A 19,552-nucleotide genomic window follows, 5' to 3' on the forward strand; every position below is an offset into this window, starting at 1 on the left:
TGGGTTAGTGTTCACTTCCTGATGTCATCTGTTTCTGTACTTGTAGTACCTCGTCAAGTTTCTCCATTTGTGGATGGATTTTTTCATTTGTCTTTGATGAGACACAAGGGTTCGAGATTAATAGTGAAGTTATTGGAATTACTTGAGTGCATGGTGTGTGCGTTTGTGTAGCAATATGCACAGGCATGGATGCATATTTGTCAGTGTGTGCATGTTGAGTGTGCGAGGCTGTATGAATGAGTGTGCGTGTGCACTTCCCTGAAATGTGCAGCTGCCAAATCTGACAGACCTCAAGCCCACATTAGCCTGCCAAGAGAAAGGTACAAAGACACACACACACACACGTGTCTCTCCTCTCTCTCTCTCTCTCTCTCTCTCCTTTTCTCTGTCGTTCTCTCTCTCTCTCCCTCCCTCTCTCTCTCTCTCTCTCACACACACAAACCCTCTCTGTAGAAGTCGGTATCTTCCAACTCTTTCTGTCTCAAACTCTGTCTGTCTCCACACACACAGTCACAAGCACACATGCTCACCTCACCCTGCCAAAAGGGAGAGGTGGCTGGTGAATAAACAATGGCACTCCGCCCATAGTGTCACCCGCCTGGGCTTTGATCAGCACCGCTGTTCCTGCTCCCCACAGCAGTGCTTCCTGTCTCTGCCTGCAGAATGTTGCCGTGCGCGCACTCACAAGCACGCACGCACACACACCTTTAACATATTGTTCATGTCTCATTCTTATACATGGGCCTACATTCTCTCATATTTTCTCCTCACTAAGTATTTATCTGTATCTTTCTGTCCCTCAAACTCGCCCACAAACATGGCTTTGAGTTAGTGCCCTTGTCTCTACAAAAACCCACACACACCCTGTGTTTTCACACACATGCACTCAAACACACAAGCATAGACGGACAGACAGGCGTTACACACCTTGGATCTGTGGCCCATACCGCAGTAACTTCTGGTGCTAGTTAAAGGGAAGGTCCTGTTGCAGTGTCCTCTTGGTGAAGTGACAGCAGACACATTACATAATGCAACAGTGACCACAGTGACCATTGTCTTGCTCTGTTTGAGGATCAGAGTGAATACATGCTGCACTGGTTTTTTGTGCACAGTACAATGTGGGGTGTATATCTTTGTCACATTTAGATGTCGTCCATGTGATCCCGATGCTTTGCTTTTATGCATGCGAACCATTAACAAGGGACAAGTTGCCGGAGAGCGCACACACAGCCACACAAACATGCACGCATTCAACTGGCCTGAGTTGTAGCAGCTGCAGTTTGTCTGTAGTTCTGTAGTTATATATGCATTAGTTTCTGAGGGGGTTGAAAGGATGACTTTGCCTGTGGGAAGGAATGGCAGCAGTGGATCAAGAACAGGTGTGCTGGATACCCTCTGCTGCAGAGGCAAAGAGTTGCTTCAATCGTTGTGTGTATGTTTGTCCTCTTTGTTCGTGGGTCTGTTCATGTCCTTCAACACGTGTCCACGTTCTTCATGTCAACCTTGAACTAGCATTTGTTTATTGATGTTAAGCCATCTGTGTTTCCGTCACTTTCTTTTTATTCTGTCCGTGAGGACTACTTTTTTAGGTATATCAAGAAATGTTTCTCATGGCTTCCCGGAATATGGAAGCATGTTACTGCTAAACTCTTTCGGTCAGTTGTCTTGGTGCCTTGCTAAAGAGCACTTATGCCATGGTTGTTGAGTGAAGGAAAAGCTCTGTTACTTCACTTCCCTCTCGAACGTTGACGACGTTGAGCATTAACAATTCAAATAGATTTACCTACAGTACTTCAAATAGCTGTTAGCAGACTTATTAATGGACTTTTACAAAGTGTTAAGAAGAGAGGATAACATTACTGTGCCTTTGATGCTTTGTATTTGTATATTTGCTCAATGTGTAAGTGGACAATTTGTACAAAAACCCTGACATGTAAAGAAGTTGTTCAGTTATTTACTTAATTTGCTTAGTGCAGCTTTCAGACTTTCCTTAACATGCCGTCTCCATCCAATTAAGTGTCTTGAACCCAAACTTAGCAGGCAGTTAATAGATTTTTGCCATTGTGTGCTCTCACTTGTGTGACTTCTAAAGTTTGAAGTCTAGTGTAATGTTACAAACCCAGCGTGGCTGCTCAGCTATGCCCCAACTGCATTTTGTAGAAGTCTGGCTACACTTGAGTGGCCATGGTGCTCATAAATCTAAGAGGGTTTGAGGAGTTGTCATTAAGACTGTGCTCCAACTCTAATTTTAGGCCTGTTTTGTATTTTATATTAACAATTATGTAATTTAGGCTGCATCCATACTGCTATATTTTTATTTGAAAATTGTGTCTTTTTAACTAAAACGATATCTGTCCACGCTAACATTTTGTTTTAATACCTGTCCATACTCCAATTTCAAACTTCTCCATTTAAGTGGCTCCAAACACTCTGGAGTATGTGGTAGCAGAGTTAATGCATTTCTTTAAATTAAAATGTAATAGTACGGATGTAGCCTTAGTATCTGTATAAGTATGTGTGAAGGTAAAGCTCCCCCTCTCTCTTTATCTCGTATTGTCTTCATGTGTCTGTATAAGCACCCATATGCCTTCATGTCCACGTAAATATTTGAGTGCGCTGGCTTGCGTGTATTGTGTGTGCATTGTGTTGGCTGATTGATGACTTTTCCGGCTGTGGGCTGATTCCCGGCAGTGTTTGATCCACATATCAGAGGAGGTGGAAGCAGGAGAGAGATAACATTCCAGGATGCTACGAGGGAACGTGGGAAGTAGAACAGCTCATAGAGGACAGACTCCATTCAAGGACAACAAACGGAAATTACTCATTAAACCACAAGCCACATAATTGCCTTATATGTCCTGCTGCCCTGTTTGATGAATCCCATAGAAAGTAAAAAATATATAGTTTTAATACAGTTGGACAACTAATCCACATAATCTCTGTAGTGTTGGGTAGTAGTTTTCATCATGTTCAGCACTCCAAGCAGCTCATTCACAATCAGACAGTGATAGTTATTCTGTTAATATCCTAGGCTGTATGTAAAGATGGACGACATGTCTCCTCTATTAAGCTAAAATATTTTGGGTACGAGCTCTGCCGTCTTGCACATTTACAACCAGAGTCTGTGGTGTAGCGACAGGGGGAAAGAGCCACAGTATCATGGTCCCACCAATACATCTGTGAGTCAGTCTCAACCGTCAATCATGATGTTTCCCACCTATTTTTATAGCATCAAATAACTATTTGAAACCAAATTTGAATATCAGCGTGATAAGAACTACTTAAAATAACAATAATAATCTTTGTTAAAAAGAATTTGACGTGTACTTTGACTTTTTAGTTTGGCACATGTCCCATCTGCTAACATGGTGGAGGTGGTTAATGACCTATACTGCAGCCAGCCATCAGGGGGAGATTGAGACACCTCGGCTACACTTTTGGGGAGAAGTCCTGTAATCCATCTCAATATAAAGTCTATGATTAAAATCCCGCGTTTTACTTGAAATCAGTACCACCTTTTTTATTTGATTTATTTAAACTACAGTTATGCTCTGGTCAACAGTATGGAAAACTAACTTCATCTTATTTTGTCAAATAATCTCAGCTAAAGTTGTTTATAGACGCATACTGTTGCCTGCTCATCGTATCTGTAGCAACTTAAGTGAATGTTTATCTGAACATTCGATGTTGGATGAAAACTGTGATCTCTTGTATCTTTTACAACACTTTGTCAAGAGTTGCAACTTAGCTAAACTTAGCATCAATTAAACGATATTCTATTTGATACACAGAATATATGTATGTAAGCCCTCACGTAAACACATGCACTCGGCATATGGTGCACATTACAGAGTTGTTTCCTATTCTCTTTCTACTTTAGGTCTCAGCAGCTGAAAGAGACAGAGTCGGAAAGATAGAGAACAGTGTGTTCCCCCTGTGGGCATAGCTCAGTTGCAACATGTCTTCATTACTGCAGCAATTGTCTTCTTACTATTTTCATGAGTACTAGCGAAGGTTCCTCCATAACTGTGCCGCCATGTGTGCACACACTGCAACAGACAGGATTACTGTTCTATTTGCCATTCACAGGAGGTAAACTACATCGCAGTATCTTCCACTTTCAGTTTGGAATCAACTCTGGGAAAAGGGCTGAGAAGCATCAAAGTGCTGAAAGCAAGTCAGTTCATACCAATATCAGTGATATCTTTCACAGGGGCTGTCCTGGTCGACTTGCTAAAGCACGTCTTTTTATTCCTGCACACTGACTGGCAGACAGCAAAGCAAAAGCAAAAGTTTCTCTTCTCTAACACCTCAGGAGGGAGACCTCTCTCCTCCTCCTCCTCCTCCTCCAGCTTCTCTTACACTCACTTTTTTACCTTTCCCACAATCCTTTGATAAAAGTGCAGATAAAAGAGAGTCTGTGCTCATCTCTCTGGCCATCCATCTCTCCTTGAGGTTAGCACCTCCTTTATTATTTACTATTAGATCAGTAGACATACATACACACTCTGCCTTGTTCTACTAAAGCTGGTGTGTGTGGGGGCGCAGTCCGCGTACTGTGTCTTTGCTTATATGTCTATGTGCTTTGTGCACCATGTGTATGTATCTGTTCTTAGCCCTTTGCTTGTCAGTGTGTGTGTGCATGTGTGTCCTTGGCTGGAGGCGGTGCAGTGTGAGGTTTTTGCTGCTTTCTGAAGTCGTCCAGCCTCAGTGTCATTAGAGGATCTCTTTAATCCAGACTTTGGGAGAAACTTCTGACAGCACGCTGCAAATAGAAGGCCCCGCCGCACATGAAGAGCAGCTCGGCTCCTAACAAAACACCAAGTTTAAAGAGGCCCCTGGCCTTTTTTCCTCCTCCCACTCTTCCCTCCCTCCTTCCTTCTTTGCTTTTTTCCTGCCCTCTGTTGCTTTAACTTCACCCTAGGGAAACATGCTTCCCTTATCTGAGCACGAGGACCACCCAGGAAAGATGACTCAGGGATTTGTGTGTGTGTGTGTGTGTGTGTGTGTGTGTGTGTGTGTGTGTGTGTGTGTGTGTGTGTGTGTGTGTGTGTGTGTGTGTGTGTGTGTGTGTGTGTGTGTGTGTGTGTGTGTGTGTGTGTGTGTGTGTGTGTGTGTGTGTGCGCATACAACACTACAATCGCACACTCATTTGACTGAGTGTAGCACTCACATTTTTAGAACTTTTGCTGTTAATATTAATGCATGCCTATACCTGCATGGATCGCTCTGAGCGTTGTGTTTGTTGGTGCTTGTGTGCGCGTGTGCCTCGCTAATCCTTTGAGCAAAACTTTGGAATGAAAGGCACATTGCTGATGGAGAGGTGAGAGGGGCCTTGCAGCTCTCGACTGTGGGACTGTGTAGCAGAGGTGCACTGCTGCCCCCATCTCTTCACTGTGGCCATGTGTTTTCTTTCTCCTTCATGTCACCCTCCTCCTCCTCCTCCTCATCAGTATCTTGCTGTTGCTCATTCGGTTATTTCTGAACTTTCTCTTCTCTTTTTTCTGATGTTGTCATATTTCTGTCTCCTCTTCACAGGCCTTTGTCTTTCCATTTTGTTTTGGGTTTTTCTCCCTCATGCAGCTTTCTCTTTCATTCTCTCCCCTCTCCCCATCTGTCTCTAAGGAAATCTGATGTCCCCCTCCTCCTCGCCCGTTCTCAATGATCCCAGTCTTCACGGCTGATAAAGACCATATCACCCTTAGCATCTGGAAACACTTAAGCTTGATCCCCTATACACACACCTTTACACACTCAATGCTATAGAAACATCCTGGATTTTGTGTGTATGTAAGTGTTAATCTGAGGCAGTCAGGAAGTTGAATTTAGAAAATAGTAAGTGTCCATACTTATATTCACCTATAAGCTATTTTAAAAATTACCTCTGAAAGCGATATAAATGTACAAATTAATTATCGTTTGAGAAGTTTGCCCCCAGGTTTGCACAGGACAGATGTTAGCACCTGTCTGCAGTATCTTTTACATTAATTCACATTTTTCTGTCAGATTCATATCTATTGCTGTGTGCCTATAAGCCCAGCCCTAAATATCATGTAATGTGACCACCAAGCCAGACAGCGATAATGACTAAATATTTCCGTGGTCCTTTCTGACTCATCAACAGCTTCTATTCGTCAGCAGATCATCCAATATATTTCTATTAATGAAGTGACAAGTGCTGAACTCCTTTCCTCAGAGTTGTTTTGAGCACATCAGATACAGAACCCACATGAAAGGGAGAAACACGTCAGTGGTGAGGCACACCAAGTCAGCCTCGCTTCCCAGAAGACCTGGTCCAGAAAGGCTGTGTCACAATGCAGTGAATCAGAAGCGGCGGTTTAGAAAGTCAGGGTTGGTTTGCTGGGGTCTCTCATCTTCATCATTAGCTGTGCTGCTGCCTAACAGAATAGATGACATTAGGTTAAAAGTAAGTAACTGATGGAAAGGCCTACTATATATTCCATAGACGCTCAACAAGAAATAATCTCTATCATCAGTGTAATGTTGTTGTGCTCATTGGTTTATGATTTTTTATTCAATAAACCCAACAATCCAAGATTTATCCCAGAAAACTTTACAGTCTGTAGATCACTTTCTGTGGCGCTGACTACGTTAACATGGACGGCAATATTCCTACTGTAGACCTTCTTCTGAAAGACATTATTTTTATTATGTTATGTACATGAGTTGCTATTCCATTCATTCTCCTGTTTACATGTATAGGTTGATCATAATTCATGTCTATATCTCGTGTTTCTACTTGTTTACACTGGAACCCAGAGTCAAGTAGAGTCGTGTCTTCAAGCAGTTGGTAACAGCCGTATGTCGATGCTGCAAATTACAGTGAAAACTCAAATAGGACGTTATAACGTGATTCTGCTGTAAACATGTCTATATAGTGCAGCTAACGTCAGAAAATACTATTAACATGGCAAAGCATTTCTCGGGTTAATATCAAAATATAGGTGTCTTTGTAAACATGTCTGCTATCATCCAAGTCAACTTTCATGCTAACGTCCCATGCTAGTTATCAATGCAATTGTGAAGAGAAGTAAACAGGAAATACATCAACGACCAGGTAGCCACAAACCAGGTTAGCCAGCTGCCGAGCTCTTTCGCATTATACACATTTCCATTGCAGCATGAACATTTGATCTCTGCATAACTTCTGCCGTACACAGCACCAGCAATGTGACGCAACAGAATCACAGTTTGGTCATTCATATCGTCACCCCCATTCAAAGTGAACGAGCTGCGTTTTGGTTGAAGCCTCTAAGACATTTGATCCAAACAAATAAAAAAGAATGAAAAAACCTCACTCTCACACGCCTTGACCACTACAATCTGTAAACGTGCGTAAATGGTGCGAGCTCCACAACAAGTGCTTTTCCAGGGTTGTCGAGCCTTTGATTCACCAATAAACAAAATGAAATGATGAAATCGAAGGCAACAGGGCCCATTGGATGGAGATGTGGGCTGTAATAGGATCGTGACTGCCTGAGAAATAGCCTGATTAATAGGATCAGCATGCTGGAGACCAGCTGCCTTTCATGTTGCAGATCTGAAACTGACCTCGCTGCGCCCCCGGATCACAACAGTCCAGTTATATGTGTTGATCGAGAAATCCATCACTGCGAGGGAAAAAGTGAATTTACCTGTGTCAGTGCAGTTCGGGTGGTTGATTCATCTCGAGGTGCAATGCGGAGGTTAGAAATTATTAAAAGAAAAATCATTACATGTCAAAAAAGGAGAAATATAATGTACGATCTACTGTATCGAGCTCTATATCTCCTGACCGTCCAACTGTCCACCACAGTTTTCTTTTTCTGTTGCCGCTTCCTTCCTTTTTTAGTCCGAGGCTCTTGCAACCCTGAAGTTCATCTTGGCCCTGAAGCCTAACACTCAGTGTGTGATTTACATCAGTGCAGTGGGTTGTAGATCAGGCGGTCATGGCTGTCACCTGGACTGGGTTTCCTTCAGCTCTGAGAATCAACAAGGCAACACCTGGACTCTTCAATCAACTCCATTGGGGAGAAACAGAGAGGATATTGATGCTAGACAGTGGCCCTCACGCTTGATGGTGGTTGCGTGTGTGGAAGTTTGACTGAATGTCTATTTTTTATGATAAGGTGTGTGTGCGTGTGTGTGTGTGTGTCACTCTGCTGTTCATGCAGACTAACCAAAAACGAAGTGTCCACATGTGCACTCAAAACATCTGGTTCTGTGTCACAGACAGGAACTGCTCCTTTCTTTCCACTGCTATCACTTACGGGCAGAAAGGGGAAAAACTGCCATACTCACACTCACTCAAACCTACAGTGCACTTTCTTTTGTTTTTCTTCTTTCTTGCCTGATTCTAGTAAAGCTACATTTTCTATTGCAACCTTAGCTGGAAGTTTGATCAACGGAGATAGTGGGCCACATAGAGAAGGGTCCTTATCCACTAAATGATACAATGGGTCTTTTAAATTGCCTTCACAGAAATGATGATCCTTACGCAAATGCTTCTTCACAAAAGCCAAGAGAGTTTTTATTAATTCCACGAGTCAGAAGCTCTTCTTGTGTGTCCTTGTCTTGAAATAAGTTTTGTCCTAATGAGGGATGCTTCCCAGTAATTTCTATCATGATTTCATTATTAGCCCTTGAACGCATGATAACTAATCACAGGCTGTATCTCTGCTCCCTGACATCTTTTTGTGTCTCGAATGGCTTATCTTGTTTTTTTATTGAATGGTTTGGATCAGTCTCTCATTCCGAGTCAGCCTGTGTGTCTTCCCTGTGCAAATGAAAGTGTAGATGTGTGTATTCTACTTTGGGTCACTCACACTACACAGATCTCGAGTTACCTTTTTCCCCGTCAGTCAGCTGACAGCACTGCCTCTCTCTCCCTTTCCCCAGGCTCTGCAGGAAAAGGTGGAAAGTCTTCAGAGGCAGCTGCACTGCTCAGAGAAGAAGCTGCTTAGCAAAGAGCTGGAGACTGAAGAGAAGGTAATACGCTCACTCTGTTCCCCACTCCATCTCCCACTCTCTTTTTCATGGTTGTCAGGCATGTGCAAGAGAGGCTGACTGCCTCTCACTCAAACTCATTTGCTGCTCACCATTAGCGTTGCATCACTCCCGCTTGCCCAACATGAACTTTTTTCCATCCGCTGCCCTCAGCCTTTTCGTCAAACTTCTTTTGCTTCTCGCTCGCACAAAACATCTATAGGAATTTTTCTTATTAATTCTGGTTTCCTTTTTTGGGGATTCTTGAATACCTTAACTGAACTCTTCAACATCTTTGCTCACCCGAAACCTCATGTCCCAAGCCCCTCACCCCTTAGTTGCTGTCCTTACTAGACCCTCCAGGGGGCCACAAAATACAAACAAAATAGATTCTTCATCTACTTTCCTTCCCTCCCCTCATCACTCTGCCATATCTCATTCTCCTGGTCAGAGCCAGAGATATAACCCCTCGCACATTTCCCAAATTCCTTGAGATTTGGCTTCAAGAGCCAGCGCCTAGGGCCAGGAATGCCACCACCGCCTGTGTTCAGAGGGAACCCTCTGTATGCACACACACTCCCCATGGCTCTCCAGAATGCCCTGTAATCAGGCTCTGTTTTGACCTTGACACACACAGAGAAGAAAGCACTAATGACTACGCTCACACAGGAGACTCTTCTTTGTACCCTGGTATGTACACCATAGGCATTCATTCCCGTGTCCACTCTGATCCGCCCACTGACCCTTGTACACACTTCACACACTCGCCACACACCTTAGTGTCTGGCCGTCATAAATCAGCAGGAAAGGGTCAGTGGTTTTTAGGAGCTGTTGGTCACTGACCCAGTCCCAGAGGCGCTGCCCAATGTTTCCTGTGACTTAATCCTCAATAACACTCCCCGGCGGATGCACACACGGACAGCTGCGGACACCACCGACCCAAAGTTGTAATTATTAAAACATTTACAGGCCACTTGAAGTCTCTGTTATTCGTGAAAGATGTTTCGTATTCAAGATCGTGAAGCCGTGAAATATACTCTGCACTTGATGACTTGAAAAATGTGTTTTATTGAAATACGCTTCAGCTTTCAAGAACCACCAGTATTTGTGATGTTGATCTTTTTTTATTCTGCCATCAGGATCTTCTCGTACAGATACCAAAGATGCTTCTTTCTGGTTTAAATCAGCAACAGTATGATTTAAACCAGGCGATATGATGGAGCAAAGAATCCATAAACAAGAATCTGACTAAGCATTTGGTACCAATTTTAGAAACTTGACAGTTCTTGATTCTCTGCCACAAACACATCTCGCTAATTTATAGCAGAGTGTGTTGTTGTGACAAAATAAGCAGGAAGCGAGTGATGGAGGGATAAGAATGAAGGAATCTCAGTGAAGTCAAAGCTGAAACCGCTGCCTGAACAGACAGGACATGTGAGACTGGAGATGTGACGCGCACAGTTAAAGTAAGAGCTTTTTAATGAGGTGCAGCAGGTAACGGTTTGACATAAAGTGTGACTTCCTCCCAGTAAGAAGAGGCAGTGGCAGTGGAGACGTTTAAATCGACTCAGCCAGATAAACACTATCTCTTGTTGGACGGACAGGTTCTGGGAAACACTTGAGCCTCGCCACTTCTATATGAGCATAACACATATGAATATTCATCATAGAAATGTCATGGAAAACATCAAACCTCCGAGAAAAACAACTCGCTGTTGGGGGGGCATTTTGACAAGATCCATCCACCTTTTCTTCATCTCATCATCCTTAAGAAATATAAATAGGCAAAACTCCTCAGCAAATTCTGGCAACCAGAGAAGATGCATTTGTGGGACAAAGATGTAGCTGACATCAATCAAGCTGCAGAACCCCTGATGCTAATGCGCTGTAGTATTTACAACATTATATTCAAGAATATGTCACATGAAAAATGTAGAAAAACAGTGTAACAATCTAACTTCAGAATAAAAGGATTCACCTCCTGTTCATTATCTTACATGTATAATGTGTTTAGGTAAAAGGAAAGCTTGATGTTAGCGGGTGTTAGTGTTTTTCTTCTCCAGTTTCATTCCTCCTTTACACCACAGTTAGCAAATATATGCGGGTTCTTTTCAATGTGGGTAATCCTGCTTAATAAATGCATTCAAAATCCTTTCCACTGCCAGTGGAGGAGTTTGACTCTGTGTTTTTCTCCCCCGTTGTGCAATGTTCAATGTCATGAACGCACAAACAACTCTCTCACCTCAACGTCTCGCCAAATTAGCGCGTTCACCTGGGTGTCATGTTTCCACGAGTGCCAATAGGAGTTGTCAAATTGAATCCATCCCCATTTCAGAAAAAAGCCCAATGTTAGTGGGTCCTCGCAGGCTCCCTTATTGTAAAATGGCAGCTCGGCAGCTCACTGTGAGGCTCAGTTCTCCTCGAGGAGCTGTGCAGAATGTACAGCTCTTTTTATAAATACGTAATGATACAGCGAGCACGGTGAACTGTACTCGTTTTAAAGATGTATCCTCCTGTAGCACCGGGAACTCGGTTGGATAAAAAAAATTAATTTTCAGTATTGATGCGGAGGAGTTGAACTTAAGTTCTGTGGATTCAGTCATTTTCCTGTGTGCTGTTTTTGTTGAGGCACATTACATCAGCAGCTACGAATCCATCTCTAACAACTTCCCTGAGATCTGTAGCAACTTCTAATCTCCTGTCTTTTTTCTTTTTTCTCATTTCTTTTTTTATTTTCCCACTCGCAACAAAGCATTTTTGAATTCAAATCGCCCCTCGGTGAACTCTCGCAGTGCCAACTCTGTGAATGTGGAGGTGCGAACTTCATGAGTGGCGTCATTTTTGATGTACACCCTTGTTCCTGACAAGGTTTTTGTCACTTTGGAACAAGGGGGTATATCAAAAATGTCTTTCCAGCAGCTACTCCTCCCCAAACTCCACAAACCGGCCCACGCAAATCTGTACACACACACACACGCACACACACAACCCAAATTCATTAGCATACATCAAGCTTCCCAACAATGTGACAAATTTTATTTGAACGTTGAAAGTGTTGAGGGCTTGTTCCTTTCTGCTGGCAGCTGTCAAAAACCACATCATGCGACAGTACCAAACGCAGGGGAAAGTCAAAACCACAATCTAAAGACTATATATAGATGAAATGTTATCGCTTTAAGATGACTGGGAGGGGAAAACGACTGCAGCTCCTTGCAGTCTTCAAAACTAGAGAATCCTGCTTCATCAGGAACAAACAAAATCTCGTTTTGAAAAGAGCTGTGGAGATGAAACCTCATTTTTCTCCAGAATGTCAAAGTCCCTTTTGATTGCTTTGAAAAATCGCAGCTCACTTTTCTTCCCTGTGTTTCCCTTCCTCTCTTTTCTCACGTGCTCACTCTCATCTGGAGTCCGTCAATGACCAAAACCTCATGCAAGGCTTGATCAACAGTATTGTTCAAAGTCGTCCAACATCTGTCCTAATGGTGAGGAGGCTTTTTTGTTTCCGAGATGCCATCACATGCCTCCTGCCACCTGTCAGAAAAACAAACGTGTCTTTGCTGCAAAAAGACGTTGAAGAGAATAATGTGTGTTTGCATGGAGACAAATGGACACGTGAGAGGAGGGACCATGGAAGAGACAAAGAGGAGGCGAACCAATGTCTCTCAGGGAACGAGGCAGACATCTTCTGGGAGTTTCAGAGATGCTCCTGTGTTTAAACACCACTGAAGGAGAGCGACGGCGTAGTCAGACATTTTGAATCGGTGCATTCCCTCGTCCTCTTGCATCCTCTTGCATTCGTTTCCACAACAGAGGTGTTGTTACAGAAAAAGGCTGCTGCTTCCACCCACACACGCTGCATCGTAAACTATGGCTGAGCTTTAGTTAGACATGCTGGGGGAAAAGATGTGATTGCAAATGCTTTGGTCTACGACTTTGCAGCAAGAGCAGAGATCTGTCTCACATGCTTAATGATATATACTTATGGATATGTTCATTATATGTGATGCAATAATACAAAGGCAACTGTCCAATACAAGGGGTATTTTATTATACTCTCCTGTCTGAATGGTTGGTCACGTTGTCCAGGAAGTCGTTGGGAAAGACACAACCTTATTGTATCACTCAGTCCATTAGCTCATGGTTTCTCTCAATGCCGATGTTAAAGCAAACGTTCATGGCTTGTCCAGTTTGATCAGCTCCACACTTGTATGTACCGGATCCAGTCGTCCCCGTTGCTCTCCGAGAGTCCCGGTGAATACGCCGCTGCAGCCTTGCCCATTCTAATGTATGGGAAGGGAAATGGAGACAGCATCGCCACAAAGGAGCTTGTAATTTAGGCAGAGCGGATCTCTCATTGCTGCGGTGACTGCACCATACATGAACCAAGAATGCAAAACTAAGGAGCTTGGCTTTTGAAGAATCTAAGACTTATATTCAGAGTGGTTGGTAAGGGATGTGTTTATTCAACCATTGTTTATTGCTTTGGTCTGAGGTAGTGGAGTGTGTTTTGTCTTGGCCAGCCATTTTTGTTATGACTACAGAAGCTTCTATAGATAGAGATAGACGTTTTGAAAAATCTGCAGCCCGGTAGCTTCAGCTCATTTTTTAACTCCTGGACATTGAAATTAAAGCTTCTGAAAACCGTATTTTTGCCACTTGTTTGAAAAAGTCACTCTCAAATTATCCTTGACTTCATTCTCACACAGCGAGTCAAATACGTATTTCTGTAAACCAATGGACTCTCTCTCCTTCCCTGTGTTATTGACCTGGCAGGGCAGAAGGAGCCTGATGAAAAAATTGGCAAAGCTGTGGCAGAGTAATCTGCTGCACACTGTGCCGACACAAAGTGAGCTGCCTCATATTGGGATCATTTATACTGAGCCTCGCTTTGAAGTGCTTCCCAATTCCCCTTTCATTGTGCCCAGGAAGATTAATTAGCCAAAGCCAGAACAATCAGCTAAATCCACAACAGGAAAATTATTTTAAGAAAACCTGTCATTCTCCCTCCTCCTCCTCCTCCTCCTCCTCACCACCACATTCATAGACCCTTCGCTTGAAAGACGGGGACTGATGAGAAGTGGGGGGGGGGGGGGGGTTATTCTTGATGTTAGCTGGACTTTGTTTCTGTCAAACACATTATGGTCGGTTAAATTGCTCGACTCTCCCCTGGTTACACCTTGAAATATGAGGGTGAAGACTGTTGCTTTTCACAGCCCCCGCTGATTCGTCCAGGTCTGTTGAACTATTCATCAAACTCAGAATTAATTAAGTCAGCAACTCTATTTCAGCATTTACCCGTTTTTGTTTCCTCTTAAAGACCTAACCCAGCACTGACCTTGCCAGGACTAGTCAACCCCATGGGGTCCTAATAGGGGTTGGATGTGAATCGTGGGTTAGGGTTAAGTATTAGTTAAGGTTAGTACAAGTCTCCAGTCAATGAATGTAAGGCAATGTAATGTCCTCTGAAGTCATGGAGACAGGCCTCTATGTTGGTAGTGTGTCTGTGTGTGTGTGTATGTGTGCGCCTGCGCATCCAGTCATGTGTGTTTGTGGGTGAAAGGGGGGGCCGCGCTAACCAAATCCTTTTCAACTTCTATAATCAGACTCTGGTTTAGTGGAGTGTAATTTAGCCCCAGACAGACTTCCTCCGGTCCTCCCCAGTGGAGCTAGCGAGCTGCTGCCGTGTTTGATGTGTCCTGCCCCTGTCCTCTTCTAAACCCAGCTGTGTAGAGCCCATAAATGCATTGTGTCAGATCTGGCTGCAGTTATTAGCAGCCAGTAGGGGTCGTCGTGCAGAGAGAGTCGTTCCGGTCTGCGGACCCCCTGTGGAGATGTGAAGGAGCTGTGAAGAGCGAGGGAATACTCTGAGCCATGAATAAAGAGAGGATACCCAATGTCTGGTGTGAATGAGTGTGCCTCTTCCAGAGGAGCTGTTCATTTGTTCGCCGCGTTTGAAAGTGTACACATGTGAGTTTGGATGTGACGGGGCAGCAGAGACACTTATTCAGCAACAATATCCACATATGACTTAGATATTGAGGCACTGATTGAATTGATTAGTGTTATTCTTTCGCTTGACAGTTTGTGTTTGTTCGTATATGTGCATGGATGACACGGACGTGTACGTTTGATGTGTGTGATCTGGAGTTATGAATTGCATTTGGTGAACTGTTCAGGTTAACTGTCTCTGCTTGGTTGTCTTCCCGCTGTCCTCTCAGGTGACTGTGGTGCGTCAGGAGTTCCAGGAGAAGCTCAAAGGTTTGATGCCAGCGGAGCTCCGACAGGAACTGGAAGACACCATCACCTCTCTCAAAGCTCAGGTGAGAACTTGCTGCTTACAAAAAATACAAACCAGATACAAGCAGGATGAGAAGAGGCATGCAACACTATCTACCTAGTGAAAATATAAAACATTCCTCCTTGTAAATGTTCGGACTTCAGTCTATGTCTGAAAGCAGTGAATGAAGGGGCGGTGTGTTGTTGTTCCTACTGTTGTACCTTCAGTAGGAACATCCAAGTTGTACATGTCCTACAGAAGTAAATCCCTGCTTCGTGAAGAAGTCTAGCTGAAATGAAAAATACATTTAAAACGTTATATTAATTACAAGCGGTCACAGCATTGGATAATGTAGCTTGGGTAGGTTGTCAAACAAGTCTTTGACAACTGACAGAGTGTGTGGTCATGTCAACTACAAAGACTTGTTTCGGTTCTGGAATCTTGCTTCCTCTTTTTTTAAAGCTATCTTTCACTTCCCCCTGCTATTAATCAACCAAACCGGCGGAAACATAAACCGAACACTGAATACCCATCTCAGAGTTATTTGTTTCGAGACTAAAGATATCTTTGGTATTGGTTTTGGTGAAAGACTCGATCACAGCCTTTGCTTTCGTCTCCCTGCCAATCCTCTTTATAAACTTTAATCTCTACTTCTCTATCCATCAGATCACAAAATCACCCCCTGCAAAACCACACTCACCCCCCCCAAAAAACCACACTCATCTCGCCAGGTTGTTGCTCGGAGCCATGTGTCTTTCTTCATCCGACCCACTTTGACAATGAATTTCAATAAAGGGCTTTCATTTTCTCAGCGTTTCTACTATAAACAAAAGAGGGTTTTCTGTAACGGGGGTACAAGGTTTTGTTAAATGGGCTCATCACGAACCCCTGCCTCGTTCTCATAGGTCTGCTAAGATCTTGTTTCAGTGCAAAGACCACAGCGGCGTGATCCAATATGTTTATAAGATGTAATTAATGACGAGTGGTCGCTCCTCTCATTGACCATGTCTTCGGTTTTGCACATGAAAGTTCATTATTTTTTACATGGGGGGGTCTGTGTCTCAGGCGTCCGACCACATTTCGGTGGAGTTTTGCATTTACTTGACTGTGAAGTGCCAAATGAAATGCTAGAACTTCCCTGAGGTCTCCCCCACAGAAAGGAATGTACCCTCGGCTCCAGTACGGTAGTCCCAGAACAATACAGATTCTTTTGGGGCCGTGATTACTCTGCCAGGCTGGAGATGCCGTGTAAATGTAGATGGGGTTTATTTTCACTTCAGCCAAAGACACTTCATAAATAAACTTCTGCTTTGTAGCCCCCAAGAAGCAGAATGGTGCTGCCTCCTCTCGGAGCCTCTTAACCTCGACTAACCTGGCTCATAATCTCCCCTCTGTCCCTCTGTGCCTTAACCCCTCTGACCTAATCTCCTGACCCCCAACCCCTGTTGTCCTGACCCCTGGACTCAACAACCAGGTCTTTCTTTCACCTTCCTCTTCTTCGCTAACCCCCGGCACCCAACGGCACAATTGCCATCATTCCTCCTCCACGTCCCACTTCTATATTTCTGATGCACCGGTTTCCTACTTCCTACTTGTGTAATCAGATTCAAAACAATTTGAAGATTTCTCAGTGCTTTATTTTGCTTTGTGTGTCTACGTTGCAGGTTAACTTCCTCCAGAAGAGAGCGTCTTTGCTGCAGGAAGACCTGAATGCCAGTCGCAGCAGGAGGTTAGCATGGTTGTTTAGATTGTATAGAAACATGTGTGCAAACACGCCTGTACAGAGTTCATGTGGACGTTTGAACTTCTGTACTGTGCACATACGTGAACACCTCAATGCCCTGCAGGTCTACCAGTGAGAGTGCAAACTACAGCGACAAAAGTCACAACTGCAAATCTGAGAACACAACGACAAATCAGACAACATGACGAATCAGAAAACACATTTCTTTCCTTTTAAAAAGGTGGACTGTGCGTTTCTCCAATCAGCGACAGGCCTTGTCGATATCAGGCACCTTTTCCTTTAGTTATGCCGTTGTTTTCTTTTCTTTTTTTTTTTATATATTTTTTTATTTGCTGTTGTGTTTGATTTGCACTTGAGGCCACTGAACATCCAGTATTCCCATAAACTTGTGTGTTACTGACAACAGTTAAGTCTGAGTGTCAGTCCTGTTTGATTTGCCTCGTTGTCATCACTGTAAGAGCCATTTGTGTCTTCTTCTTTTTTTAAAAGCATCTAAAGTTGTGCAGTGATAAGAGGCTCCGTCAAATGAAGCTGCCGCTCACATCACTGCAGACGCCTGTAAACACTGTCAGTCACACCTATCACATTAATAATCAGCTGTTTCTACCTCTCAACTTAAAGTGACTGGAAATCTCAAACTCCATCAAAAACAGTTGGTTTAAATTAAAGTTTATCTGTAGAATTAAGTTGGTCAAATGTTTTAACAAATTAATAACTAAACTTTTTACTAAACAGGTAACGATGGTGTAACCACAGGCTGGCCCTACACCGGGACATGAAGGAGAAGACGTCCAATCAGGTGTGAGCATCATTGACTTTCTCAAGTGTTTTACACGCCCGTCACCCCCCTGGACCAGTCATGTTTTAATGTCACATGCTGTGGCCTCCCATGAATTCTAAACATATTTATTAATTCTCATGTTCTACCTTTGCTGTGTATTTTTGTAAAAAGAGTATTTTTATGTTCTCAACACTTAACTTTGTTCTGTTTTATTTTATTACTGAAATTGTTGTTATTTGATAGACAACATAATTTACCATAATCACACCAAAATGCATCATTTTAATAAATGACTTTTTTATCACTTTCTGTTGTCATGCGTTTCTTTTATTTTTGCATGTGATTTCATCTGCCTCAAAAATCTCATGATTAATCCCTCAATAAGGGAACTCACGGTGTTGCCCTTGTTTCTATACGACCACATCAAGCATGTTAACCAAGGTTAGCTTTGTAACTTAACACAAAGTCAAAGACCTTGAATTCCCATCGCCCCCATCAGTATTTACCATCGCCTTTCTGCCCAAGCCCTCATTTGAACTGTAAATGGTAGTTGGGGGTTTGTGGTCGGTTCAGATAAAGAGCGCTGCTTGAACCTCTGGCCAAACACTACAGTCCTTGGGCCCGCTGGTTCTGCCTCTGCCACCACTTTGTGTTTTACCAACGGCTCCACTCAAACCAGAGCCGAGTCAATCAGACAATGGAGTTCACGAAGTGGCCACAGTACTCTCAGTAAGCAGTTTGTTAGGAACGCCTTTGTACCTAGTGTAGTCCAAAACAACAGTTGTGCAGTAGAAACTGTATCTGTGGCCTTTCATCGTTCACTGTTGGTTTGAACTGTGTCAGCTGTTGATTTTAACTGATTGTTTTACATGATGAAGTCTGCGATGCTTTCGAGCTGCATGTGTTCTGTCTCTAGAGGATCCTACGGTGGTCCTGAGAGCTCAATGGTTAGTGAAGCCTGAAGTAGAATTAGGAGATCCCTCAGTGTTGTTTGAAAGTTAGATGCGGTCCATGTTGATCTGCATAATATCAAGTTAGCATGTTATATGGCCAGCCAACATGACATTAGCTTGTTTCTCGATTAATCAAATGTATTTTCCCCCGATTATTTGAATTGACTGCCAGTGTCCCAGCCACGTCCATCACGTTTTAGTGTCCCCTCCAGTTCAGAGTTGAACTGGAGTTGGACCTCTGAAGGACGCAGTCCCAGAAAGGAGACACGGCTAATGAGGCTGTGTTAAAAACAGACAACTCTACATAAACACAGTTCAAAGCCCAGTTGAATCAACACCTTTAACACAGTTTGAATAAAAACTGAAAAAAATCTGACCTTCATGAAGAGATGATTTATTGCAGCACTGTTGCATTAGACTGTGTTGGTTTTAGCTTGATTTACCTCATAAACTGCGAGGGTGAGTGTGTGAGGGTCCTCCAGGAGTGGGGGGGGTTTTATGACGATAATAACATTTGGTGGACCGAGAGTGGGATGAATAATGAGCCCTCATCCACTGGTATTTGTGTGTCTGGTAGGTGAAGAATGCGTGGCCTCGAATACTGATCATTTTAAAAACGTTTTTTTTTTTTCCTGGAAAACAGTTTGGAGCTGTTATTAAATTCCAAAATCGGATTTGATTTCAAAGTGGCCCTTACACTTAACTTGCACTGGAATTGCTTTCTCTTATTTTACACCCGCAGTTCAGGCATTTCCATGTGTTCCCATTGTCCGTGACCTGTTTCGCTGTCTCCAAACGAAACACTATAGCCT

The 19,552-nt window shown here is 43.3% G+C and overlaps 1 protein-coding gene across 4 annotated transcripts in view; it reads left to right on the plus strand.

The window, feature by feature from the left end:
- Positions 1–18,091, plus strand: part of cep112 (centrosomal protein 112) — a 126,388-nt gene extending 108,297 nt beyond the window's left edge. For all 4 annotated transcript variants that reach the window (XM_053443026.1, XM_053443027.1, XM_053443025.1 and 1 more), the window contains 4 exons: positions 8,899–8,988; positions 15,204–15,305; positions 16,927–16,991; positions 17,742–18,091. In XM_053443026.1, coding sequence (XP_053299001.1) covers positions 8,899–8,988; positions 15,204–15,305; positions 16,927–16,991; positions 17,742–17,745 — 261 coding nt within the window. In that variant the 3' untranslated portion in view covers positions 17,746–18,091. The remainder of the gene's footprint in view (positions 1–8,898; positions 8,989–15,203; positions 15,306–16,926; positions 16,992–17,741) is intronic.
- Positions 18,092–19,552: the final 1,461 nt, after the last annotated feature.

Source organism: Pleuronectes platessa, chromosome 16, assembly GCF_947347685.1.
Source record: "Pleuronectes platessa chromosome 16, fPlePla1.1, whole genome shotgun sequence".
NCBI classification, from domain to species: Eukaryota; Metazoa; Chordata; class Actinopteri; order Pleuronectiformes; family Pleuronectidae; genus Pleuronectes; species Pleuronectes platessa.